Source organism: Rhinoraja longicauda, chromosome 19 (genome assembly GCF_053455715.1).
Source record: "Rhinoraja longicauda isolate Sanriku21f chromosome 19, sRhiLon1.1, whole genome shotgun sequence".
In the NCBI taxonomy this organism is placed as follows: domain Eukaryota; kingdom Metazoa; phylum Chordata; class Chondrichthyes; order Rajiformes; family Arhynchobatidae; genus Rhinoraja; species Rhinoraja longicauda.
The window spans coordinates 17072956-17100829 of NC_135971.1; the positions used below are offsets into that span (position 1 = coordinate 17072956).

Sequence of the window (27874 nt, forward strand, 5' to 3'; positions counted from 1 at the left end):
GGCGGTAAGTGCTCGGCCTGGGGGATGGAGGGGAGAGGGAGAGGCCTGGGGCTGAGGGAGGGGAGAGGGTGAGGCCTGGAGGATGGAGGGGAGAGGGTGGGGCCTGGGGGATGGAGGGGAGAGGGTGAGGCCTGGGGGATGGAGGGGAGAGGGTGGGGCCTGGGGGATGGAGGGGAGAGGGAGAGGCCTGGGGCTGAGGGAGGGGAGAGGGTGAGGCCTGGGGGATGGAGGGGAGAGGGTGGGGCCTGGGGGATGGAGGGGAGAGGGTGAGGCCTGGGGGATGGAGGGGAGAGGGTGGGGCCTGGGGGATGGAGGGGAGAGGGTGAGGCCTGGGGGATGGAGGGGAGAGGGTGGGGCCTGGGGGATGGAGGGGAGAGGGAGAGGCCTGGGGCTGAGGGAGGGGAGAGGGTGAGGCCTGGTGGATGGAGGGGAGAGGGTGGGGCCTGGGGGATGGAGGGGAGATGGTGGGGCCTGGGGGATGGAGGGGAGAGGGTGGGGCCTGGGGGATGGAGGGGAGATGGTGGGGCCTGGGGGATGGAGGGGAGAGGGTGGGGCCTGGGGCTGAGGGAGGGGAGAGGGAGAGGCCTGGGGCTGAGGGAGGGGAGAGGGTGAGACCTGGGGGATGGAGGGGAGAGGGTGGGGCCTGGGGGATGGAGGGGAGAGGGTGGGGCCTGGGGCTGAGGGAGGGGAGAGGGTGAGGCCTGGGGGATGGAGGGGAGAGGGAGAGGCCTGGGGCTGAGGGAGGGGAGAGGGTGAGGCCTGGGGGATGGAGGGGAGAGGGTGGTGCCTGGGGGATGGAGGGGAGAGGGTGAGGCCTGGGGGATGGAGGGGAGAGGGTGAGGCCTGGGGCTGAGGGAGGGGAGAGGGTGGGGCCTGGGGGATGGAGGGGAGAGGGTGGGGCCTGGGGGATGGAGGGGAGAGGGTGAGGCCTGGGGGATGGAGGGGAGAGGGAGAGGCCTGGGGGATGGAGGGGAGTGGGTGGGGCCTGGGGGATGGAGGGGAGAGGGAGAGGCCTGGGGGATGGAGGGGAGAGGGTGGGGCCTGGGGGATGGAGGGTTGAGGGTGGGGCCTGGGGGATGGAGGGGAGAGGGTGAGGCCTGAGGGATGGAGGGGAGAGGGAGAGGCCTGGGGGATGGAGGGGAGAGGGTGGGGCCTGGGGGATGGAGGGGAGAGAGTGAGGCCTGGGGGATGGAGGGGAGAGGGTGGGGCCTGGGGGATGGAGGGGAGAGGGTGAGGCCTGGGGGATGGAGGGGAGAGGGTGGGGCCTGGGGGATGGAGGGGAGAGGTTGAGGCCTGGGGGATGGAGGGGAGAGGGTGGGGCCTGGGGGATGGAGGGGAGAGGGTGGGGCCTGGGGCTGAGGGAGGGGAGAGGGTGGGGCCTGGGGGATGGGGGGGAGAGGGTGGGGCCTGGGGGATGGAGGGGAGAGGGTGAGGCCTGGGGCTGAGGGAGGGGGAGGGGGGCCGGAGATGGATTAACGGGGGAGGGGGTGAGGGTTTGGGACGGGGTGGGGAGATTTCAGATGGAGGGTGGGGAGCTGGGACAGAGCCTGGGTCAGGGTCGGGTCATCATATGGATCAGGGCTCAGGGGTGTGGGGTCAGGGTTGTGGGCTCTAAGATCTTTGGTTGTGTGTCGGGGTTTGGGGTCGGGTGTGGGGTCAGGGTTTTGGGGTCAGGGGTTTGGGGTCAGGGGTTTGGGGTCAGGGGTTTGAAGTCAGTTTGTGGGATGGGGAGAGGGACACCATGTGGGTCAGGGTGTGGGATGGGGTCAGGGTTTAGATGGGGTTTGGGGTCTGGTTTGGTGTCAGGTGTTCAGGGGAGAGGGTAACCATGTGGGTCAGGGCGCAAATTAGAGGAAGAGTTTATAGAGTGTATTAGGGATGGGTTCTTCGAACAGCATGTAACTGAACCGACTAGGGGGGAGGCAATTTTGGATCTGGTCCTGTGTAATGAAACAGGACTAATTAAAAATGTCATAGTTAAGGACCCTCTTGGGATGAGTGACCATAATATGGTTGAATTCCATATTCAATTAGAGGGGGAGCAAATTGAAACTCAAACCAGGGTACTTAGTCTAAATAAGGGAGATTATGAAGGTATGAGAACAGAATTGATTAAAGTAGATTGGAATAACAGACTAAAGAATAAGACGGTACATGAGCAGTGGTGTATTTTTAAGGAGTTAGTGCACAACTTTCAAGAAAAATACATTCCACTGAAGAAAAAAGGAGGTAAAGGAAAGGACAGCCAACCATGGCTAAGTAAAATAATAAAGGATAGTATTCGGCTAAAGGCAAGGGCATATAAGGTAGCCAGATGTAGTGGCATGACAGAAGATTGGGAAGCATTTAAAAGTCAGCAAAAAATAACAAAGACATTAATTAAGAAGGGAAAAATAGATTATGAAAGTAAATTAGCGAAAAATATAAAAACTGATAGCAAGAGTTTTTATAGTTATATAAAAAGAAAAAGCGTGGCTAAGGTAAATGTTGGTCCATTGGAGGATAAGACGGGGAATTTGTTGGTGGGATGGCAATGGCAAAAGCATTAAACGAATATTTTGTATCAGTCTACTATAGAAGACATTAAAAATATTCCAACGCTGGATAAACAGGGGGCTATAGGAATGGAGGAGTTAAGCACTATTAAGATCACTAAGGAGATGGTATTAGGTAAATTAATGGGACTTAATGCGGATAAATCCCCTGGGCCTGATGGATTACATCCTAGGGTCTTGAGAGAAATAGCGGTAGGGATCGTGGATGCATTGGTGATAATTTTCCAAAGCTCCCTGGAGTCAGGAAGGGTCCCGGTGGATTGGAAAATGGCTAATGTAACACCTATATTTAAAAAGGGAAGTAGACAGAAGGCTGGTAGTTTTAGACCGGTTAGTCTAACATCTATGGTGGGTAAAATGTTGGAGACCATTATTAAAGAAATACTGACGGGGTATTTGGATAAACATAACTTAATTGGACAGAGTCAGCATGGTTTTACGAAGGGGAAGTCATGTTTGACTAATTTGCTTGAATTCTTTGAGGAAGTAACATCTCGGGTGGATAAAGGGGAACCGGTGGATGTGGTATACTTGGACTTCCAAAAGGCTTTTGATAAGGTGCCACATAAAAGACTATTACTTAAGATAAAAAATCATGGGATTAGGGGTAATATATTAGCATGGGTAAAAGATTGGCTTTCAAACAGGAAGCAGAGAGTTGGGATAAATGGATCATACTCGGGATGGCAATCGGTGACTAGTGGGGTTCCGCTGGGGTCGGTGCTGGGACCCCAGCTGTTTACAATTTATATAAATGACTTAGAGGAGGGGACCAAGTGTAATATATCCAAGTTCGCAGATGACACAAAAATGGGAGGAAAAGCAGGGAGTGAGGAGGATAGAAAAAGCCTGCAAAAGGATATAGATAAGCTAGGAGAGTGGGCAACGACTTGGCAGATGAAATTTAATACTGATAAATGTGAAGTTATGCATTTTGGAAAAAAAAATCATAAAGCAAGTTATTTTCTAAATGGGGAGGAGCTGCGTGGTAATACAACGCAAAGGGACCTGTGGGTTCTAGTACAGGAATCACAAAAAGTTAGTATGCAGGTGCAGCAAGTGATTAGGAAGGCCAATGGAGTCTTAGCCTTTATTGCCAGGAGGGATAGTATAAAAGTAGGGAGGTTTTGCTGCAGCTGTATACAGTATTGGTAAGACCGCATTTGGAATACTGTGTGCAGTTTTGGTGTCCATATTTAAGAATGGATGTACTTGCTCTGGAGGCAGTGCAGAGAAGGTTTACACGGTTAATTCCAGGGATGAGGGGGTTGACATATGAGGAAAGGTTAAGTAGGTTGGGACTTTTCTCATTGGAGTTCAGAAGAATGAGAGGCGATCTTATTGAAACGTATAAGATCGTGAGGAGCCTTGATCGGGTGGATGCGCTAAAGATGTTTCCGATGATCGGGGAGACCAGAACTAGGGGGCATAGTCTTAGAATAAGAGGGGGCTCTTTTAAAACTGAGATAAGGAGAAACTTCTTCACTCAGAGGGTGGTTAGTCTGTGGAATTCGCTGCCTCAGGGAGCTGTGGAAGCAGGAACGTTAAATAAATTTAAAACGGAAATAGATTGTTTTTTTAATAGACAAGGGAATTAGGGGTTACGGGGAGCGGGCAGGGAAGTGGACATGAGCTATGGTTAGTACAGTAAGACCTGAGTAATTTCCTGGACAAGTTTCGATCGCCTAGTTTGGGGTCGGAGAGGAATTTCCTGGATTTTTTTCCTAAATTGGCCTGGGTTTTTAATCCGTTTTTTCGCCTCTCCCAGGAGATCACACGGTTCTTTTGGGTGGGAAGAAGGGCGATAGTGGGAGGGGGGTTGGGGTAGGATCAGCCATGATCGTATTGAATGGCGGAGCAGGCTCGAGGGGCCGGGTGGCCTACTCCTGCTCCTATTTTCTTGTGTTCTTGTGCAAAGTGTGGGTCGGGGTCAGGGCTTTGGGGTCAGGGTTGTGTGTCAGGGTTGCGGATAGGGTCACCATGTGAATGAGGGCTGAAGGTGTGGGTCAGGGGTGTGGGCGTGGGACAGGGTGAGGGTGTGGGCAGTGGGCAGGGCACAGGTTTGGGACGGGCTCAGAGGGAGTTTCTGGATCAGTGACAGTGGCACCGAGGTGTTTACAGTTTAGTTTACTGTCACGTGTACCGAGGTAAAGCGAAAAGCTTTTGTTGCATGCTAACCGGCCAGCAGAAAAACAATAAATGATTTCAATCAAGGTGTGGGGAAGGTGATGGGGTGTAGAGATGGGACAGAGTGTGTGTCTGGGATTCAGGGATCAGGATTTCTCTGGGGTCAGGATTCCAGACCTCTCAGGTCGTCTGTGATAGGTCTGCTTTCTGTCCCCAGAGTCAGAACTAAACATGGAGAAGCAGCGTTTAGTTTTTATGCACCACATATATGGAACAATCTCCTAGAAAACTGCAGGTCCGCTGCAATTTTCAGTTCTTTTAAATCGAGGCTGAAGACTTTTCTGTTTGACGCTACCTTTTATTAAATCAAATAATTATTCATTTCTTACACCTCACTATAACTTTTATTCTTGTATTTTATACCTGTCTTATTTTATCTCAATTTGTTTTTATTTTCTAATGTGACTGTCGCCTAGACTTATCTATGAAATAATTCAAAGAACACAAGACTCAGTTAAAACTTTTTACTTTAACACCGGTGGGAGAAGACACAGAGACCTGAGTGCACTGTTGTTCACTCAAGCACCTGCTTCTGTCCTCTCAAAGAATACACAGATTACAGTCAGTATTTATACAGTTCAAAGCAGCACAAAGCTCATTCAGTAATTTTCCACAGTTACATAGCATAAAGCAGTCTCAACAGATACATAGTAGAGTTCCTTTAATTGCGTTAGGGAGTCAAACAGGAGTAAAGAGGAGTTGCACACTGATACGATCAAAGAGGCCACCATTGTGTGATAAGGATGCACCATTGGATTTGGCTCGGAGCATTGGAACATCCAGTCCTCGATAAACCATGAGAACAACTTCTAAACCCTGAAAAACAACTTCTTATCTGCAGGCGTCTGGTACCGTGAAGGCCGACTTCCCACGGGAACATATTCAGCTCAAAGCATATTCAGCTTAAAATGTCTGCCAGAGTTAGCACAAAATGGTTTCTACAGAATTAACCCTTCCATTCCCCACTTTGATTATTCTATAATCACAACTCCAACGTAAAGCATAGATCAAATAATGAAGACTAGAAGCGATACAATTGCAAATACATGGCGTACAGCAGTATAGCAGTAAAGCAACAATTATAATTATTATCAAAATAATACTTCCATAGTGCCATACAAGACCCCAGATCGATCCCCATCCATTAAACCATCCCCACATATCCTGGGTTCGGTCTTCAGCAAGTTTTCTCCCCACACCCTTGATCTTGGCTATTGCCTCTTTTAAATGGGTTGCTATTGGAGGATTCATCAGGAATATAAGCACAACATTCCTGTCCAACGATAGCTTTTCTTAGCCAGAATAAAATCTAAGGCCATACGTTTCTGGAGCACCACCGTTCTCATAGAGACCATTTCGGCTGTAAGTGACCCAATTTGGGCCTCAGTGTCTGAAATGGCAGTAACTGTAGTATTAGCCAATTCCTCCAATAGCCCAGAAAGGCGGCTAGCCTCCGATATACTCCGACTCACTCCATACCAGGATAGCATGGTCATCCCGATACCTTCACCTGTGGAGATATGCCGCTTCACTGACCGAGATCTGGGTGCAGGGTTTTTAAAGGTGGGATGATCTGTTATTAGATTAAAATGTCATATAGCGGGAACAGCATAAGCAAGATAGCAGCACCCCTTCCAGTGATGGGGGCCAGTCAACCGTCTTACCACACTTTCATCGTCCGGTGGCATCCCTGGTAACCACGGGTAAGCCCATGATCCACATATAAAGTAGGTGCCATTAACTGGTCGGGGTGTGCCGGAGATGGTGCTCGTGTCCATCTCTGTGCATGAACTACTTCCCAGGAAAACCCCTGTGCCCTTGTTGTAGCAATGACAGGTGGTGTTAATTGGCTCCTGGGAAACTTCCATTATCTTTAATCGTGGAAGTTCAGCCCCCTTTTTTACCTTTATTTTCCAATCCGACTTAAAAGGTGGGACGTACCATCCCTTAAAATTATTGTACTTCGGGGACCCATCCCTGTTATTCTGGCAAATTGTTTTATTAACGGAAGAAGAAAAACACTGTAAGGCATATCTCTCAGTGATATTCAGTGGAATGGGAACCAAGGGAATCCCTCCTTTCCCATTGCGCGGTATTGCCGCACAAATCCAGCGTGACTGGTCGGTCGGGGTGCAACGTCGTGCGTACAAGTAAGCCGCTTTAAGATGCACATTTCTCTTCCATGCCTCAGTTTGTGGAACCAGGGAACTGGTAACTATAAACACTGTCCACAACATTGTCATAGCAGGAGAGTTTTCTTTTTAATTCTTGGCTCGGTACAGTTGTCTTCTTGCAATCAGAGTGATGTATCCACCGAGGGTGTCCTTCTACCTTAACGGCTGTTGGAGTGGTGAGTAGCACTCGATATGGACCCCTCCAGCAGTTGCCCAACTTCTTTCGGTCCCAATTCCGCATCAGGACGTAGTCAACGGCCTGTAATCGTCCTTCTTTGGTCGCCTTGTCTATGGGCCACTGGGCTCCACATACCTGTGAATGCAAAACTGACAAGGAATCTGTTAATAAGTGCATGTACGCTAACAGGCGTTCATCTAAGACATGGAGATCGTAAGTTATTTCAACATTTTCTGAGGCTTTGTTTTCAATGTTCCATTTGCTCGTTCCACAATTCCTGCAGCTTGTGGATGGTGAACACAGTGAAAATGCTGTCGTATATTCAATCTCATCATTTCATCTCATCACATCTCATCATTTACTTTAGCGGTAAAGTGTGGTCCATTATCTGAACTGATAACAGTAGGCAGTCCAAACCTTGGTATTATCTCGCGTAGTAAAACAGCAACAGTAGACTGGGCTGTTGCATTAGTAGTAGGAACTGCTTCAATCCATAAACTGAAAAGATCAATAATAACTAAACAATGCTTGTAATGTTGCACTTTGGGTAAGTCAATAAAATCAATTTGTATGCACTGAAAGGGCTGGTGCGATACAGGTGTCTGTGCTGGTTCGGTCAGCACAGCTTTTCCAGGGTTGTATCTCTGGCAAATCTGGCGTTTAACGACTGTTTTTTAGTTGCTTTTAACTGCTCTTTAATGTTTTATGTAAAGCACTTTGAATTGCCTTGTTGCTGAAATGTGCTCTATAAATAAACTTGCCTTGCCTTGGGAAGGGGTGAGAGGGAGTTTCGGTGTCAGGGGTGTGAGCTGTGTCGGTGGGGATGGGGTGTGCGGGATGGAGGGGGCGACGGGTTTGGGTGAGGGAAGGAGTGTGGGGAGGGGATGGGGTGTGAGAGAGGGAAGGGCAGCATCTCGGACTCGCTGCCTCTCAAGGGGCTCCATTCCCTGGCCCAGGGTAGAGGGTGGTGGGATCTACAAGCGCCTCTGAGGGTCTGGGTTGGAGGGGGAGAGAGAGCATAGAGACATAGAAAATAGGTGCAGGATTAGATCATTTGGCCCTTTGGGCCAGCACTGCCATTCAATATGATCATGGCTGATCATCCAAAATCAGCACCCCGTTCCTGCTTTATACCCATATCCCTTGATTCCGTTAGCTCTAAGAGCTATATCCAACTCTCTCTTGAAAACATCCAGTGAATTGGCCTCCACTGGCAGAGAATTCCACAGATTCACAACTCTCTGGGTGAAAGAGTCTTGCAAGAATGTCCTTCCTCAAATTAGGAGACCAAAACTGCACACAATACTCCAGGTGAGGTCTCACCAGGGCCCTCTACAACTGCAGGAGGACCTCCTTGCCCCTAAACGCAAACCCTCGTCAGTAGCTGGGGGCTGGGTTAGTGGATGTGGAGGAGGGGGGAAAAGACGGCTGGAAGAAGGGGGAGGTACGGATCAGTACTGGTGTCTGGGATTACGGGGAGAAGGCAGGAGAATGGGGTTAGTAGGGAGAGATAGATCAGCCATGATTGAATGGCAGAGCAGACTTGATGGGCCGAATGGCCTAATTCTGCTCCTATCACTTATGAACGTGATGGCTGGAGGGGAGGGGAGAGACGGCTGGGGGAGAGCGGACAGACGGCGAGGGGAGAGGGCTGGAAGAGGGGAGAGATGGCTGGAGGAGAGGTGCAGTCTGCAGAGACCAGAGTCACAGGGACTGGCGGTGACCCCGGGGGTGGACAATGAGACAGGGAGCCATTCTGTACACTAACCGCCCTCGTGTCCTGGTCCTCTCAATAGACAATAGGTGCAGGAGGAGGCCATTCGGCCCTTCGAGCCAGCACCGCCATTCAATGTGATCATGGCTGATCATTCTCAATCAGTACCCCGTTCCTGCCTTCTCCCCATACCCCCTGACTCCGCTATCCTTAAGAGCTCTATCCAGCTCTCTCTTCAATGCATTCAGAGAATTGGCCTCCACTGCCTTCTGAGGCAGAGAATTCCACAGATTCACAACTCTCTGACTGAAAAGGTTTTTCCTCATCTCAGTTCTAAATGGCCTACCCCTTATTCTTAAACTGTGGCCCCCTTTCTCCCCCTTTCTAGAGCTGCGATGGCCGCCTCGTGTTTTGAATCCGACCCCGATTTCTGCCCGGAGTGTGGAACCATCTTGCCGCTGCCGGGCCTGGAGCAGCACGTGGCGTGTCGCAAGTGTGGCTTCCAGATCAGCGTCCACGGTCAGTGTACGCCTTAGCGTGGCACAGGGGTAGAGTTGCTGCCTTACAGCGAATGCAGCGCCGGAGACCCGGGTTCGATTCCGACTACGGTGCTTGTCTGCGGAGTTTGCATGTTTTCGTCGTGACCTGCGTGCGTTTCCTCCGAGCTCTGCGGTTTCCTCCAGCACTCCAAAGACGTACAGGTTTGTAGGTTAATTGGCTTGGTAAATGTAAAAATTGTCCCTAGTGGGTGTAGGATAACGTTAAGGAAAAAAACTGCAGATGCTGGAGTAAATCGAAGGTAGACATAGAAACATAGAAAATAGGTGCAGGAGTAGGCCATTCGGCCCTTCGAGCCTGCACCGACATTCAATATGATCATGGCTGATCATCCAACTCAGTATCCCGTACCTGCCTTCTCTCCATACCCCCTGATCCCTTTAGCCACAAGGCCCACATCTAACTCCCTCTTAAATATAGCCAATGAACTGGCCTCAACTACCTTCTGTGGCAGAGAATTCCACAGATTCACCGCTCTCTGTGTGACATAAAATGCTGGAGTTACTCAGCGGGTCAGGCAGCATCTCGGGAGAGGAATGGGTGACGTTTCGGGTCGAGACCCTTCTTCAGACTCGGTAGTATTAATGTGCGGGGATCGCTGGTCAGCGCGGGCCCAGCGGGCCGAAGGGCCTGTTTCTGCGCTGTGTCTCCAAGACTAAAATTAAAGGCTCTGGGCCGAGTGTAGCGTGAAACTCCTGTGAGGTTGTGAGGGGAAGGCAGGAGAGAGGGGTTGAGAGGGAAAGATAGATCCTGACCTCAGGCGTCATCTGTGCGTGTGTGTGGATGTCACATGTCCCCCCCCCACGTGACCACATGGGTTTCCTCTGAGTGCTCCGCTTACCTCCCACATTCCAAAGATGCACGGGTTTGTAGGTTAAAGATAGATACAAAAAGCTGGAGTAACTCAGCAGGCCAGACAGCATCACTGGCCTATTTAGCCAATTTAGGTCCTATTTAGCACAATTACCTCTGTCATATGTCCCGCCCCCAGTACCAGCTTAGTCCCCTGCTAAGTGCAAAGTTGAGAACATTAGAATGAACATTTCCCCTCCCACCCGTGACCTAGCTGGCTCACTAGTCTGTTCATCTAAATTGGACTGTTTCCAACCCGTCACTATCCTCCCTTGCAAAGCTTGTCTCCGCTATGAAACCTGCAACCTGCCCCCTTGATCCTGCCCCCACTGCCCTTCTGAAGGATGTCATTGCAATAGCCGGTCCCAGCATCCTCTCTATTATCAACAGTTCTCTGGCCACTGGCACTGTTCCAACCTGTTTCAAGTCAAGTCAATTTTATTTGTATAGCACATTTAAAAACAACCCACGTTGACCAAAGTGCTGTACATCTGATTAGGAAAAAAAAAAAGAAACAACATACAGTGGCAGGCAGCCAAACACAACGGCGCGGCCATCTTGAACAAAATGTTTAACTAAAGCAGAATGGTGTCCCGCGGCCGCGCCCACGCGGTGGTCCAGCCCCTACTGAAAAAACCTAACCTAGACCCCACCTTGCCTAGCAACTACAGACCCATTTCAATAGACAATAGGTGCAGGAGTAGGCCATTCAGCCCTTCGAGCCAGCACCGCCATTCAATGCGATCATGGCTGATCACTCTCAATCAGTACCCCGTTCCTGCCTTCTCCCCATACCCCCTCACTCCGCTATCCTTAAGAGCACTATCCAGCTCTCTCTTGAAAGCATCCAACGAACTGGCCTCCACTGCCTTCTGAGGCAGAGAATTCCACACCTTCACCACTCTCTGACTGAAAAAGTTCTTCCTCATCTCCGTTCTAAATGGCCTACCCCTTATTCTTAAACTGTGGCCCCTTGTTCTGGACTCCCCCAACATTGGGAACATGTTTCCTGCCTCTAATGTGTCCAATCCCCTAATTATCTTATATGTTTCAATAAGATCCCCCCTCATCCTTCTAAATTCCAGTGTATACAAGCCTAATTGCTCCAGCCTTTCAACATACGACAGTCCCGCCATTCCGGGAATTAACCTAGTGAACCTACGCTGCACGCCCTCCATAGCAAGAATATCCTTCCTCAAATTTGGAGACCAAAACTGCACACAGTACTCCAGGTGCGGTCTCACCAGGGCCCGGTACAACTGTAGAAGGACCTCTTTGCTCCTATACTCAACTCCTCTTGTTATGAAGGCCAACATTCCATTGGCTTTCTTCACTGCCTGCTGTACCTGCATGCTTCCTTTCATTGACTGATGCACTAGGACACCCAGATCTCGTTGAACTCCCCCTCCTCCTAACTTGACACCATTCAGATAATAATCTGCCTTTCTATTCTTACTTCCAAAGTGAATAACCTCACACTTATCTACATTAAACTGCATCTGCCATGTATCCGCCCACTCACACAACCTGTCCAAGTCACCCTGCAGCCTTATTGCATCTTCCTCACAATTCACACTACCCCCCAGTTTAGTATCATCTGCAAATTTGCTAATGGTATTTTTAATCCCTTCGTCGAAGTCATTAATGTATATCGTAAATAGCTGGGGTCCCAGCACCGAACCTTGCGGTACCCCACTGGTCACTGCCTGCCATTCCGAAAGGGACCCATTTATCCCCATTCTTTGCTTTCTGTCTGTCAACCAATTTTCTATCCATGTCAGTACCCTACCCCCAATACCATGTGCCCTAATTTTGCCCACTAATCTCCTATGTGGGACCTTATCGAAGGCTTTCTGAAAGTCGAGGTACACCACATCCACTGACTCTCCCCTGTCAATTTTCCTAGTTACATCCTCAAAAAATTCCAGTAGATTTGTCAAGCATGATTTCCCCTTCGTAAATCCATGCTGACTCGGAATGATCCTGTTACTGCTATCCAAATGCTCAGCAATTTCGTCTTTTATAATTGACTCCAGCATCTTCCCCACCACTGATGTCAGACTAACTGGTCTATAATTACCCGTTTTCTCTCTCCCTCCTTTCTTAAAAAGTGGGATAACATTTGCTATCCTCCAATCCACAGGAACTGATCCTGAATCTATAGAACATTAAAAAATGATCTCCAATGCTTCCACTATTTCTAGAGCCACCTCCTTAAGTACCCTGGGATGCAGACCATCAGGCCCTGGGGATTTATCAGCCTTCAGTCCCATCAGTCTACCCAAAACCATTTCCTGCCTAATGTGGATTTCCTTCAGTTCCTCCATCACCCTAGGTTCTCCGGCCCCTAGAACATTTGGGAGATTGTGTGTATCTTCCTCAATGAAGACAGATCCAAAGTAACGGTTTAACTCGTCTGTCATTTCTTTGTTCCCCATAATAAATTCCCCTGCTTCTGTCTTCAAGGGACCCACATTTGCCTTGACTATTTTTTTCCTCTTCCTTCACGTACCTAAAAAAACTTTTGCTATCCTCCTTTATATTATTGGCTAGTTTACCCTCGTACCTCATCTTTTCTCCCCGTATTGCCTTTTTAGTTAACTTTTGTTGCTCTTTAAAAGAGTCCCAATCCTCTGTCTTCCCACTCTTCTTTGCTATGTTATACTTCCTCTCCTTAATTTTTATGCTGTCCCTGACTTCCCTTGTCAGCCACAGGTGTCTCTTACTCCCCTTAGAGTCTTTCCACCTCTTTGGAATAAATTGATCCTGCAACCTCTGCATTATTCCCAGGAATACCTGCCATTGCTGTTCTACCGTCTTCCCTGCTAGGGCCTCCTTCCAGTCAATTTTGGCCAGCTCCTGCCTCATGCCTCTGTAATCCCCTTTGCTATACTGTAATACTGACACTTCCGATTTTCCCTTCTGCCTTTCCATTTGCAGAGTAAAACTTATCATGTTGTGATCACTGCCTCCTAATGGCTCTTTTACCTCTAGTCCCCTTATCAGATCAGGATCATTACACAACACTAAATTCAGAATTGCCTTCTCCCTGGTAGGCTCCAGTACAAGCTGTTCTAAGAATCCATCTCGAAGGCACTCTACAAACTCTCTTTCCTGGGGTCCATTTCCAACCTGATTTTCCCAGTCTACCTGCATGTTGAAATCTCCCATACCCACCGTAGCATTACATTTGTGACACGCCAATTTTATCGATTCAGCCTGCATCCTATGTCGAGGCTACTGTTTGGGGGCCTATAGATAACTCCCATTAGGGTCTTTTTACCCTTACAATTTCTCATTTCTATCCATACTGATTCAACATCTCCTAATTCTATGTCACCCCTTGCAAGGGAATGAATATCATTCCTTACCATCAGAGCAACCCCACCCCCTCTGCCCACCTGTCTGTCTTTTCTATACGTTGTGTACCCCTGAATATTCAGTTCCCATCCCTGGTCCTCTTGTAGCCATGTCTCAGTGATCCCTACAACATCATACTTGCCCATGACTAACTGAGCCTCAAGCTCATCCACTTTATTTTTTACACTACGCGCATTTAAGTACAACACTTTAACTTCTGTATTTACCTCCCCTCTCACATCGGTCACAATTGGCCCTGCCCTTAATTTCTTTTCCCCTCTAGAACTTCTGTTCCCATTCTTCCGAGAGTCTTTTGCAATATCTCCTGTATTCCCTTTTTTTTTTACCTCATCCTCATATTCACAATTTGTTAACCCCTCCCCCGCACTACTTAGTTTAAAGCCACAGGTGTCACACTAGCAAACCTGCCTGCCAGAATGTTTGTCCCCCTGCGGTTAAGATGTAACCCGTCCCTTTTGTACAAGTCACCCCTAGCCCAGAAGAGATCCCAGTGGTCCAGAAATCTAAATCCCTGCTCTCTGCACCAGCCCCTCAGCCATAAATTCATACCCTCTATCTCTCTGTTCCTGGCCTCACCAGCACGAGGTACCGGTAGCAGTCCAGAGATAACCACCTTCGACGTCTACTTCTCAGTGTTTTTCCCAACTCTCTAAACTCCCGCTGTAGCACCTCCTTCCTCTTCCGCCCGACGTCATTCGTGCCCACGTGCACAACGACTTCAGGTTGATCGCCTTCCCTCACTAGGATTTTCTGAAGCCGGTCCGTGATGTGATGAACCCTGGCACCAGGGAGGCAACAGACCATCCTCAAGTCCCTCCTGCTGCCACAGAATCTTCTGTCCGTCCCTCGGACGATGGAGTCACCGACCACTACGGCTCTTCCTGACTTCGGTCTCCCCTGTCGAGTATCCTTGCCAACAGGTCCGCCACTCGGACTGGAAACGTCTTCTGCCCCGACAGTTCCCAAGAGGGTATACCTATTTGCAATAGGCTCAGCCACTGGGGTCTCCTGTAGTCCTCGTCCACTCCCCCCTGAAACAGTCTCCCACCTTCGCTCGACCTGGACCCTTGGCGTGACAGCCTCACTGACTACTAGCGTCCTCTTGGCGCTCTTTTTAAACTGCCTTTTCCACTGTAATTAACACTTACTTTTCTTCTCAGCCAACGGGCGTCCTTGCTCTGCTCCCGGACATTTCAAACTGACTACTAGTGTCCTCTTGGCGCTCTTTTTAAACTGCCTTTTCCACTGTAATTAACACTTACTTTTCTTCTCAGCCAACGGGCGTCCTTGCTCTGCTCCCGGACTTTTCAAACTGACTACTAGCGTCCTCTTGGCGCTCTTTTTAAACTGCCTTTTCCACTGTAATTAACACTTACTTTTCTTCTCAGCCAACGGGCGTCCTTGCTCTGCTCCCGGACTTTTCAAAACTGCCATTCCTGTCAAAAGTCCTTGAAAAGGCAATTCTAAACCAATTAGTGCCCTACCTACACCAAAACACCATCCTGGAAAGATTCCAGTCAGGTTTCAGAACCCACCACAGCACAGAGTCTGCCTTGATGAAGGTACACAACGACCTGCTTCTCGCCATCGATACCGGCGACTGTGCAATCCTGCTCCTTCTCGACCTCAGCGCAGCATTCGATACAGTGGACCACACCATCCTTATTGACAGTCTCCGGTACGCGTTTGGCATTGATGGCACTGCCCTGAGCTGGTTCGTTTCCTACCTCAAAGATAGGAGTTTCGCCATCAACATAGGCAGTTATTCCTCTGCTCCAGCTAGCCTCTCTTGCGGAGTTCCACAAGGCTCCATCCTAGGCCCCATTCTCTTCCCTCTATACATGCTCCCCTTTGGCCAAATCATTCAAAGGCACGGCATTTCTTTCCACTGCGATGCCGATGACACTCAGCTTTACCTCCCCCTGAAACCCAACAACCAGTCAAATTTAAACAGCCTCTTACACTGCCTTGAGGACATAAAATGTTGGATGGCACAGAACTTCCTCCAATTAAACGAGAGCAAGTCTGAGGTCATCCTATTCGCCCCCCCCCCCCCCCCCCCCCCGACTCCATCAAATCGATAACAGGCAGTCTTGGAAACCTATCCTGCCTAGTCAAACCGCATGTCAAAAACCTCGGCGTGATATTTGACTCTGCATTAAAATTTGACAAGCAAGTCTACGCTGTGGTAAAAGCTAGCTTCTTCCAACTTCGTACCATAGCTAAAATCAAACCTTTCCTCCAATTCGACGACACTGAAAAAATCATTCACGCTTTCATTTCCTCCCGCCTAGACTACTGCAACTCCCTATACACTGGGATCAGCCAGTCTTCCCTGTCCCGCCTGCAACTGGTCCAAAACGCCGCAGCGAGACTCCTGACGGGTACCCGTAAAAGGGACCACATCACGCCGATTCTGGCCTCTCTCCACTGGCTCCCTGTACGGTACAGAATCAACTTCAAGCTCCTCCTATTCACATATAAAGCCCTAAATGGACATTTCCCCCCCTACATCAAAAAACTTCTAACCCACCTCTCTAACTCCAGGTCCCTCAGGTCAGCCGACTTGGGGCTACTCACTATCCCACGGTCTAGGCTTAAGCTCAGGGGTGACCGCGCTTTTGCGGTTGCAGCTCCTAGACTGGAACAGCATCCCTCTCCCCATCAGAACTGCCCCCTCCATCGACTCCTTTAAGTCCAGGCTCAAAACCTATTTCTACTCCCTATCGTTTGAGACTCATTGAGGAGGCGCTGTGAACTGTTTTGTATGTGCTGTTATGTTTGCGTGCTACTGTATGTTTCATTTTTTCCTTAGTACCTAATCAGATGTACAGCACTTTGGTCAACGTGGGTTGTTTTTAAATGTGATATACAAATAAAATTGACTTGACTTGACTTGACTGGAGAAAAGGTATAGATGGTCATGTCAAGTTTATTTGTCACATACATATACAAGATGTGCAGTGAAATGAAAGTGGCAACGCCTGCGGATTGTGCTAAACTACATAACAGAATAGGGAAACATTTTTTTTTAACACAAAATATAAATTAATACAGTAAATTAAATGAGTCCCTGATGATATGAGAGTTAACAGTCCTGATGGCCTGTGGGAAGAAACTCCGTCACATCCTCTCCGTTTTCACAGCGTGACAGCGGAGGCGTTTGCTTGACCGTAGCAGCTGGAACAGTCCGTTACTGGGGTGGTAGGGGTCCCCCATAGTGTTGCTGGCTCTGGATCTGCACCTCCTGATGTATAGGTCCTGCAGGGGGGCGAGTGTAGTTCCCATAGTGCGTTCAGCCGAATGCACTACTCTCCGTAGAGCCTTCCTATCCTGGGCAGAGCTGTTCCCAAACCAGATTGTGATGTTCCCGGACAAGATGCTTTCTACAGCCCCAGAGTAGAAGCACTGAAGGATCCTTAGAGAGACTTTAAATTTCCTCAACTGTCTGAGGTGGTAAAGGTGCTGCCTTGCCTTACTCACCAGTACAGCAATGTGTGTTGTTCATGTCAGATCCTCTGTGATGTGGACTCCCAGGTATTTAAAGCTGCTCACCCTATCCACAGTAGTCCCATTTAACTCCAGTGGCGTGTATGTCCTCGGATGTTGAGCCCTTCTAAAGTCTACAATCAGCTCCTTAGTTTTTGGAACATTCAAGAGGAGGCTGTTGTCCTGACACCAGAGTGCCAGATCAGCCACCTCCTCCCGGTGGGCCTTCTCATCGTTATCGGAGATCAGGCCCACCACCACAGTGTCATCAGCAAACTTGATGATGGAATTGGAGCTGAACCTGGCCACACAGTCATGTGTGTACAGGGAGTACAGTAGGGGGCTAAGGACGCAACCCTGGGGTCTAAAGAAGGGTCTCGATTCGAATTGTCACCTATTCCTTTTCTCCAGAGATGCTGTCTGACCCGCTGAGTTACTCCAGCTATTACATGTAAACCAGCATTGGCTGTTCCTTCCTGCACACGGGTTTACAGGTTAATTGGCTTCTGTAAATTTCCCCTCGCGAGAAAGTGGGATAACGTAGAATTAGTGTGAACGGGGCGATTGATGGTTGGCGTTGATTCAATAGACAATAGGTGCAGGAGTAGGCCATTCAGCCCTTCGAGCCAGCACCGCCATTCAATGCGATCATGGCTGATCACTCTCAATCAGTACCCCGTTCCTGCCTTCTCCCCATACCCCCTCACTCCGCTATCCTTAAGAGCTCTATCCAGCTCTCTCTTGAAAGCATCCAACGAACTGGCCTCCACTGCCTTCTGAGGCAGAGAATTCCACACCTTCACCACTCTCTGACTGAAAAAGTTCTTCCTCATCTCCGTTCTAAATGGCCTACCCCTTATTCTTAAACTGTGGCCCCTTGTTCTGGACTCCCCCAACATTGGGAACATGTTTCCTGCCTCTAATGTGTCCAATCCCCTAATTATCTTATATGTTTCAATAAGATCCCCCCTCATCCTTCTAAATTCCAGTGTATACAAGCCTAATTACTCCAGCCTTTCAACATACGACAGTCCCGCCATTCCGGGAATTAACCTAGTGAACCTACGCTGCACGCCCTCAATGGCAAGAATATCCTTCCTCAAATTTGGAGACCAAAACTGCACACAGTACTCCAGGTGCGGTCTCACCAGGGCCCGGTACAACTGTAGAAGGACCTCTTTGCTCCTATACTCAACTCCTCTTGTTACGAAGGCCAACATTCCATTGGCTTTCTTCACTGCCTGCTGTACCTGCATGCTTCCTTTCAGTGACTGATGCACTAGGACACCCAGATCGCGTTGAACATCCCCTCTTCCTAACTTGACACCATTCAGATAATAATCTGCCTTTCTATTCTTACTTCCAAAGTGAATAACCTCACACTTATCTACATTAAACTGCATCTGCCATGTATCCGCCCGCTCACACAACCTGTCCAAGTCACCCTGCAGCCTTATTGCATCTTCCTCACAATTCACACTACCCCCCAGCTTGGTATCATCTGCAAATTTGCTAATTGTACTTTTAATCCCTTCATCTAAGTCATTAATGTATATCGTAAATAGATGGGGTCCCAGCACCGAACCTTGCGGTACCCCACTGGTCACTGCCTGCCATTCCGAAAGGGACCCATTTATCCCCACTCTTTGCTTTCTGTCTGTCAACCAATTTTCTATCCATGTCAGTACCCTACCCCCAATACCATGTGCTCTAATTTTGCCCACTAATCTCCTACGTGGGACCTTGTCGAAGGCTTTCTGAAAGTCGAGGTACACCACATCCACCGACTCTCCCCTGTCAATTTTCCTAGTTACATCCTCAAAAAATTCCAGTAGATTTGTCAAGCATGATTTCCCCTTCGTAAATCCATGCTGACTCGGAATGATCCTGTTACTGATATCCAAATGCTCAGCAATTTTGTCTTTTATAATTGACTCCAGCATCTTCCCCACCACTGATGTCAGACTAACTGGTCTATAATTACCCGTTTTCTCTCTCCCTCCTTTCTTAAAAAGTGGGATAACATTTGCTATCCTCCAATCCACAGGAACTGATCCTGAATCTATAGAACATTGAAAAATGATCTCCAATGCTTCCACTATTTCTAGAGCCACCTCCTTAAGTACCCTGGGATGCAGACCATCAGGCCCTGGGGATTTATCAGCCTTCAGTCCCATCAGTCTACCCAAAACCATTTCCTGCCTAATGTGGATTTCCTTCAGTTCCTCCATCACCCTAGGTTCTCCGGCCCCTAGAACATTTGGGAGATTGTGTGTATCTTCCTCAGTGAAGACAGATCCAAAGTAACGGTTTAACTCGTCTGCCATTTCTTTGTTCCCCATAATAAATTCCCCTGCTTCTGTCTTCAAGGGACCCACGTTTGCCTTGACTATTTTTTTCCTCTTCACGTACCTAAAAAAACTTTTGCTATCCTCCTTTATATTATTGGCTAGTTTACCCTCGTACCTCATCTTTTCTCCCCATATTGCCTTTTTAGTTAACTTTTGTTGCTCTTTAAAAGAGTCCCAATCCTCTGTCTTCCCACTCTTCTTTGCTATGTTATACTTCCTCTCCTTAATTTTTATGCTGACTTGACTTCCCTTGTCAGCCACAGGTGTCTCTTACTCCCCTTAGAGTCTTTCCTCCTCTTTGGGATAAATTGATCCTGCAACCTCTACATTATTCCCAGGAATACCTGCCATTGCTGTTCTACCGTCTTCCCTGCTAGGGCATCCTTCCAGTCAATTTTGGCCAGCTCTCGCCTCATGCCTCTGTAATCCCCTTTGCTATACTGTAATACTGACACTTCCGATTTTCCCTTCTGCCTTTCCATCTTCAGAGTAAAACTTATCATGTTGTGATCACTGCCTCCTAATGGCTCTTTTACCTCTAGTCCCCTTATCAGATCAGGATCATTACACAACACTAAATCCAGAATTGCCTTCTCCCTGGTAGGCTCCAGTACAAGCTGTTCTAAGAATCCATCTCGAAGGCACTCTACAAACTCTCTTTCCTGGGGTCCATTTCCAACCTGATTTTCCCAGTCTACTTGCATGTTGAAATCTCCCATAACCACCGTAGCATCACATTTGTGACACGCCAATTTTATCTCCTGATTCAACTTGCCTATGGGCCGAAGGGCCTGTTTCCACGCTGTATCTTTCAATCAATTTCTTTGGCCTGTTGTTGGCCTTGTCTGTATTTCAAAGTTGTGTGGAGAAGGCAGCAGAATGGGGTTGAGACGGAAAGATAGATCAGCCATAATCAAAGATAATAGAGCATAGCAAGATGGACCACTCGACCCTAAAAACCATAGTATGTCACGGCGCCATTTTAGTAGGCAGAATCTTGCAGAACATTTAAAAAGAAGAATAACAAAAATCTGTGAATTGATAGATGAGATATATTCTGCATTTTTATGGTATCATCACACATACTGTTCCCCCAAAACACTGATTACACTGCGAGAAGCATAACGAACGGCGGGTTTTGCTTACTAAAATGGCGGATGTTACGCTCCTTTGCGCATTACATTACAGTATAGGCGATTTCAACGGAGTGGTTCATCTTGCTCCTCTAGTATCTTTGGCCATAATTGTATGGCGGAGTGGACTTGATGGGCCGAATGGCCTAATTCTGCACCTATGACTTATGAAGATGTATTTATTCCTGGGCCACTGGTTGTCCTGGGGCTGCACCTCTCTTATAACGGCCACCAGTTGCAGCCCCCATTCCCTGCCTCCCGCTCACTCGCTGCCCTCTCTCTTTCCCGCAGCCTTCGAAGGGACGGAGATACTGTCGGAGGTGATGTTCAACGACCCGGACTTGCTGCGCGCCAACCTGACCATGGAGGCCGAGACGATGGAGCCCAATGGGCCGGTGGTGAGTGTCCGGGGGCTTCGGCTGGCAGAACGACCCAGCGCAGCGCCCCTCGCCCGCCCACCCACCCACCGTGACTCCACGCCGTACTCCCTCCCGCCACCCCGCCCCTCAGTTTAGGTTGGTTAAGACATACAGCACGGAAACAGGCTGACTGTCGATCCCCACGCACTTACACTATCCCACGCGCATAGGGACAATTTACATTAACACCAAGCCAATTAATCTACAAACCTGTACGTCTTTGGAGTGCGGGAGGAAACCGAACATCTCGGCGAAAACCCACGCCAGTCACGGGGAGAACGTGCAAACTCCGTAGAGACGGCACCCGTGGTCAGGATTGAACCCGTGTCTCTGGCGCTGTGAGGCAGCAACTCAGCCGCTGCGCCACCGTGCCCCTCTCCGACAACCTGCACCCTGTGTGGAACCTGGAGCTCTCCAGCGATGGCTTGCCGTGTCCGATAGCCCCTCGAGGCGGCAGCGGGCACATTCATTGCCCCCCCCTATCCTTCCCCGCCTGCAGAGAACCACCCTCTAGGTCTTGGCGAGACAACGTGGTACAGTCCCCGTGTTTAGTTGTTTAGTTTAGAGATACAGTGAGGAAAACGGGCCCTTCGGACCACCGAGTCCGCGTCGCCCTGTGATCCCCTCACATTAACTGTACCCGACACGCACTAGGGACGATTTACAATTACACCAAGCCAATTAACCTACAAACCTGTACGTCTTTGGAGTGCGGGAGGAAACCAAAGATCTCGGCGAAAACCCACGCCGGTCTGTGAGGGTGGGTGCGCCATCACGCCACCCCGTGTGGGCTCCACTAACGGCGGCGGGTCTGTGCCCACAGGTGGACCGGACGTGTTCCCGCTGCGGGCACGAGGGCATGGAGTACCACACCCGGCAGACACGCTCGGCAGACGAGGGGCAGACGGTCTTCTACACGTGTACCAGCTGCAGGTGGGTGCGGTGAGGCTGGGTTCACGGTGGGCACCGTGCCCCCCCTATCCCCCCCCATTAATATACATTAATGACTTAGACGAAGGGATTAAAAGTACCATTAGCAAATTTGCAGATGATACTAAGTTGGGGGGTAGTGTGAATTGTGAGGAAGATGCAATAAGGCTGCAGGGTGACTTGGACAGGTTGTGTGAGTGGGCGGATACATGGCAGATGCAGTTTAATGTAGGTAAGTGTGAGGTTATTCACTTTGGAAGTAAGAATAGAAAGGCAGATTATTATCTGAATGGTGTCAAGTTAGGAGGAGGGGGAGTTCAACGAGATCTGGGTGTCCTAGTGCATCAGTCAATGAAAGGAAGCATGCAGGTTCAGCAGGCAGTGAAGAAAGCCAATGGAATGTTGGCCTTCGTAACAAGAGGAGTTGAGTATAGGAGCAAAGAGGTCCTTCTACAGTTGTACCGGGCCCTGGTGAGACCGCACCTGGAGTACTGTGTGCAGTTTTGGTCTCCAAATTTGAGGAAGGATATTCTTGCTATGGAGGGCGTGCAGCGTAGGTTCACTAGGTTAATTCCCGGAATGGCGGGACTGTCGTATGTTGAAAGGCTGGAGCGATTGGGCTTGTATACACTGGAATTTAGAAGGATGAGGGGGGATCTTATTGAAACATATAAGATAATTAGGGGATTGGACACATTAGAGGCAGATAACATGTTCCCAATGTTGGGGGAGTCCAGAACAAGGGGCCACAGTTTGAGAATAAGGGGTAGGCCATTTAGAACGGAGATGAGGAAGAACTTTTTCAGTCAGAGGGTGGTGAAGGTGTGGAATTCTCTGCCTCAGAAGGCAGTGGAGGCCAGTTCGTTGGATGCTTTCAAGAGAGAGCTGGATAGAGCTCTTAAGGATAGCGGAGTGAGGGGGTATGGGGAGAAGGCAGGAACGGGGTACTGATTGAGAGTGATCAGCCATGATCGCATTGAATGGCGGTGCTGGCTCGAAGGGCTGAATGGCCTACTCCTGCACCTATTGTCTATTGTCTATTATCCCCAAGTCACCGTCAGTGGGATGGTAGTCTAGAGATACAGAGTGGAAACAAGCCCTTCGGCTCACCGAGTCCACACCGCCCAGCGATCCCCACACATTAACACTATCCTACACACACTAGGGACAATTTTTACATTTACCCAGTCAATTAACCTACATACCTGTACGTCTTTGGAGTGTGGGAGGAAACCGAAGATCTCGGATAAAACCCACGCAGGTCACGGGGGAACGTACAAACTCCGTACAGACGGCGCCCGTAGTCAGGATCGAAACTGAGTCTCCGGCGCTGCATTCACTGTAAGGCAGCAACTCTACCGCTGCGCCACCTTGTTATACATTGTCATGGTGTCACATACCCTGGGAGTCCCCGCCAACATCCCAACAACCATCCTAGTGTCAGTGCTGGTCTCTCCTGCTCTGGGACGCTGGGGTGATTTTGGGTGATGGAGGCACGGCTCGGGCCCGGGTTTCGCTGGTGACATGAGGCCGCGGTGCGGGAGTGTCGGAGAGGGGTGGGGTCCCGTTGTCACTGTCACCCATGCACCACTGCCACCCATCCTTAACTACCCCCCTCTCTTGTTTTCGTTCCCAGGCACCAAGAGAAGGAAGACTCGTGACCGAGGGGCCGAGGGAGGAGAAGGTGTGGGGAGAATTGCTGGGGTTGGGTGGTGTATGTGTGAGTGAGTGTTGGTGTATGAGTGTGTGTGTGTAGGTATCTGTCTGTACGCGTGAGTGAATGTGTGTATCTTGAGTGTGTGAGAGTGAGTGTGTACGTTTTAGTTTGTGTGTGCAAGTGTCTGTGGACGTGTGAGTGAGTGTGTACAATGTGTGAGAATGTACGAGTGTGTGAGTGCAAGGGTGAGCATGTGAGTACGGGTGTGTGTATAAATAAGTATGTGAGAGTGAGTGTGAATATGTGCGTGAGTGTGAGTAACTGCATGTGTGTATGTGAGTGTGCGTTTTACGTGAGTGTGTGTGTGGTGTGAGACTCTGTGCTGGGTGTGAACGCTGCCCCGTGGGTCCCCTGGGTCCCCACCCCCAGCAGGGGGCACTCTCTCTCTCTCGCTTCCACTCCATCTTGTCGCTGCTGTCTGGGATTTTGAAAATAAAAACAGCAAATGGCCTTCGGCAGAGACACAGAAACAGTCGCATGTTTACCGTTGCAGCTCCGCACCCCTGGGTGCTGCCAGTCTCCAGCTACCACCCCTGGGTGCTGCCAGTCTCCTCCAGCTACCACCCCTGGGTGCTGCCAGTCTCCTCCAGCTACCACCCCTGGGTGCTGCCTGTCTCCAGCTACCACCCCTGGGTGCTGCCAGTCTCCAGCTACCACCCCTGGGTGCTGCCTGTCTCCAGCTACCACCCCTGGGTGCTGCCTGTCTCCAGCTACCACCCCTGGGTGGCACCAATCTTCAGTTGGCGCCCATGGGTGGCATTAATCTCCAGTTGGTACCCATGGGTGGCATTTGCCTGGTGTACCCCTGGGTGGCGCCAATCTCCAGTTGGCACCCATGGGTGCCATTAATCTCCAGCAGCACCAATAGGTGGTGGAAATCAGCTGGCATCCAGGGAAGGCACCAATCTCGGCCTGCACCCATGGGTGACACCAATCTGCAGCTGGCACCTGCAGGTTCTGACTTTCTTCCATTGGCAGCAGTGGGTGGTGCCAGTCTCCAGCTGGCATGCAACACTCTGAGGGGAATGGCCTGAAGTTCACAAGCACCGGCCTGAAGTTCACAAGCACTGGCCTGAAGTTTATTTGTCACAAGTACCAAGGTACAGTGAGATTCATTTTTGTACACAGTGCAGAACAAGTATCACTGTCAATGAGCACTTAGATTCACCTCAGATAAGCATCTCAGATACAGTTCAAGTGTAGAGCAGTTGTACACTGAGAGAGTGTACAGAGTCCCCAGTTTGGTGCCATTTACAAGTCCCAGTTGTGGTAAGTTCAGGGTTCTTGACCTGTCCATGAAGGTCTGATGTCCCGGTGGTGTTGCAGGGTCGGCCTGGCCAAGCGTAGCCACGGTGCACAAACTGGTGGTCCCACATTTCAAGCTTCTGTACCTCCTGCCCGACGGTAGCAGTGTGAGAAGAGGGCATGGGCAGAATGATAGAGAGAGCCATTGGAAGAGGTCGTTGAGGCCGGTACCATATCAGCATTTAAAGGCACTTAGATGGACATGGACAGGAAAGGTCCAGAGGGAACTGGAGAGAAGGAATGGGTGACGTTTTGGGTCGAGACTGAGTCGGGAGAGGGAAACGAGATATGGAAGGGTAAGGTGTGAAAACGACAGATCAAAGCAGACGTGGATCAAGGAGCCGGAGACTTGGGGGAATGGCAGAGGGAGCAGCAAAAGAGTGTGTTGCTGAACTCTCGGAGAGAGGAAGAGAACTTCGTCAAAGTAGACATACCTTGCAGCTCATTCCATAATCCCACCACCCTTTGTGCGAAACAGTTGCCCCTCAGGTTCTTATTGAATCTTTCCCTCTCATCTTAAATCTATGTTATCTGCTCCTTGATTCATGTACTCGAGGCAAAAGACCGCATTTATCTTATCTATTCCCCTCATGATTTTGTACACCTCTATAAGATCGCCCCTAAACCTCTGGTGCTCTAAGCAATAGGGTCCGAGCTTGCCCAACCTCTCCTTAAAGGTTAGGCCCTCGAGTCCTGCCAACATCCTCATAAAATATCTCTGCACGCTTTCCGGCTTAATGACATTGTAATTTTATTTGGGTAGGTGTCACCTGTCCACAATAATTTGTGAAGATGGAAGTTTGATTGTTCAATCTGCTGGTGACAATTTGCGACATTTCGCAGTGCCATCTGCTTCTAATGTGCATTGGAACAAAGGGCTGTGGCTCAGACTAAACCACGCCAAGACTTATTGCAATGATCCTCATGTATCCTGTGCCAAATCATGCGTTTGGAACTTATGAGGGAAGTTGTTGAAGAAGGTTTTCTCGAGAATATAATTATGTACAAAATGCAAGAGCTAACCAGCAGTTAGGAGGCACAAGCATTTACAAATGCTTTCAATGCAAGAGTCAAGAGTGTTTAATCATCACATGTCCCAGGCAGAACAATTAAATTCTTACTTGCAGCAGCACAACAGAATCTGTAAACATACAAATATAAGGAGGAACTGCAGATGCTGGTTTGCACCGAAGATAGACACATAATGCTGGAGTAACTCAGCGGGACAGGCAGCATCTCTGGATAGAGGACTGGGTGACGTTTCGGGTCGAGACCCTTCTTCAGACTCCATCATTAATTTGTTCTATATCTTTCTGTATCATCGTCTATATCTCTCGTTTCCCTTTCCCATGACTATCAGTCGGAAGAAGGGACTCGACCCGAATCGTCTCCTATTCCCTTTCTCCAGAAATGGTGTCTGACCCGCTGAGTTACTCCACCTTTTTATGTCTACCTACGGTGGGCCGAAAGGCCTGTTTCCATGCTGTATCTAAGATGATACAAAGCTGGGTGGTAGTGTGAACTGTGAGGAAGATGTTATGAGGTTGCAGGGTGACTTGGATAGGTTGTGTGAGTGGGCGGATGCATGGCAGATGCAGTTTAATGTGGATAAGTGTGAGGTTATCCACTTTGGTGGTAAGAATAGGAAGGCAGAGTATTATCTGAATGGTGTCAAGTTAGGAAAAGGGGACGTACAACGAGATCTGGGTGTTCTTGTGCATCAGTCACTGAAAGGAAGCATGCAGGTACAGCAGGCAGTAAAGAAAGCCAATGGAATGTTGCCCTTCATAACAAGAGGAGTTGAGTATAGGAGCAAAGAGGTCCTTCTGCAGTTGTACATGGTCCTAGTGGGACCGCACCTGGAGAACTGTGTGCAGTTTTGGTCTCCAAATTTGAGGAAGGATATTCTTGCTATTTAGGGCGTGCACCGTAGGTTTACTAGGTTAATTCCCGGAATGGCGGGACTGTAATATGTTGAAAGACTGGAGCGACTAGGCTTGTATACACTGGAATTTAGAAGGATGAGAGGAGATCTTATCGAAACGTATAAGATTATTAAGGGGTTGGACACGTTAGAGGCAGGAAACATGTTCCCGATGTTGGGGGAGTCCAGAACAAGGGGCCACAGATTAAGAATAAGGGGTAGGCCATTTAGAACTGAGATGAGGAAAAACTTTTTCAGTCGGAGAGTTGTGAATCTGTGGAATTCTCTGCCTCAGAAGGCAGTGGAGGCCAATTCTCTGAATGCATTGAAGAGAGAGCTAGATAGAGCTCTTAAGGATAGTGGAGTCAGGGGGTACGGGGAGAAAGCAGGAACGGGGTACTGATTGAGAATGATCAGCCATGATCACATTGAATGGCGGTGCTGGCTCGAAGGGCCGAATGGCCTCCTCCTGCACCTATTGTTTATCTACACCAAACCATTTCTGTTAATGTGGGACAGGAGTGTTTGCACCTTGGTTCCGCCACTAGATGGCAGCAAAGCCACGTGGTGCGACCACAGACCAGCTGTAACTTTGACAATTGCAGAATCTGATTTGATAAGTGACTTTTGTGACCAGTTAACACACCTGCGGCAAAAAAAAAAAAATCCACGGCTTAAAATGTTGAGGCTTCGAAATGCATCTGTTACATCTTAACATCTTTGGAAGTCTGTCCCAAAATTACTGGACTCCCTGTCAGTCCACCCTATGCGACCAGCAGATGCTAAGGTCAGCTGGCATGATTTTACAGGACCCCTCACTGCGTTTGAGTGGCTCACCTCAGGACGCCAGCTTCGCTGCCCAGGCTGAAGGACAGAGAAGGGCAACCTTTGACCCCAAGGCTGTTCAACTCTTCAACTCCCAACCACCCCTGTCCCTCTGCTCACCCTGCTGATTCTCCCCCCCCCCCCCCCCCCCCCCCCCCCCCAGCAATAGGGTCTGTAAATTG

The 27874-nt window shown here is 49.3% G+C and overlaps 2 protein-coding genes across 2 annotated transcripts in view; one reads left to right on the forward strand and one right to left on the reverse strand.

The window, feature by feature from the left end:
* The window catches only part of LOC144602868 (pre-mRNA-splicing factor ATP-dependent RNA helicase DHX16-like), a 783352-nt gene that overhangs the window by 162333 nt on the left and 593145 nt on the right, over window positions 1-27874 (reverse strand). The window lies entirely within an intron of this gene.
* On the forward strand, window positions 9202-24092 carry LOC144602713 (DNA-directed RNA polymerase I subunit RPA12-like). Its single transcript, XM_078415849.1, has 4 exons — window positions 9202-9327; window positions 20864-20970; window positions 21815-21924; window positions 23558-24092. The coding sequence occupies exons 1-4, from the start codon at window positions 9204-9206 to the stop codon at window positions 23580-23582; spliced, it is 366 nt and encodes a 121-aa protein (XP_078271975.1). The 5' UTR covers window positions 9202-9203; the 3' UTR covers window positions 23583-24092.

Excerpts from the sequence above, each read along its gene's own strand:
- LOC144602713 (XM_078415849.1), top strand. The coding sequence starts at position 9,204 with ATGGCCGCCTCGTGTTTTGAATCCGACCCCGATTTCTGCCCGGAGTGT. Across the intron at positions 9,328-20,863 it reads CTTCCAGATCAGCGTCCACG|CCTTCGAAGGGACGGAGATA; the intron begins GTCAGTGTACGC and ends TCTTTCCCGCAG. Across the intron at positions 20,971-21,814 it reads TGGAGCCCAATGGGCCGGTG|GTGGACCGGACGTGTTCCCG; the intron begins GTGAGTGTCCGG and ends CTGTGCCCACAG.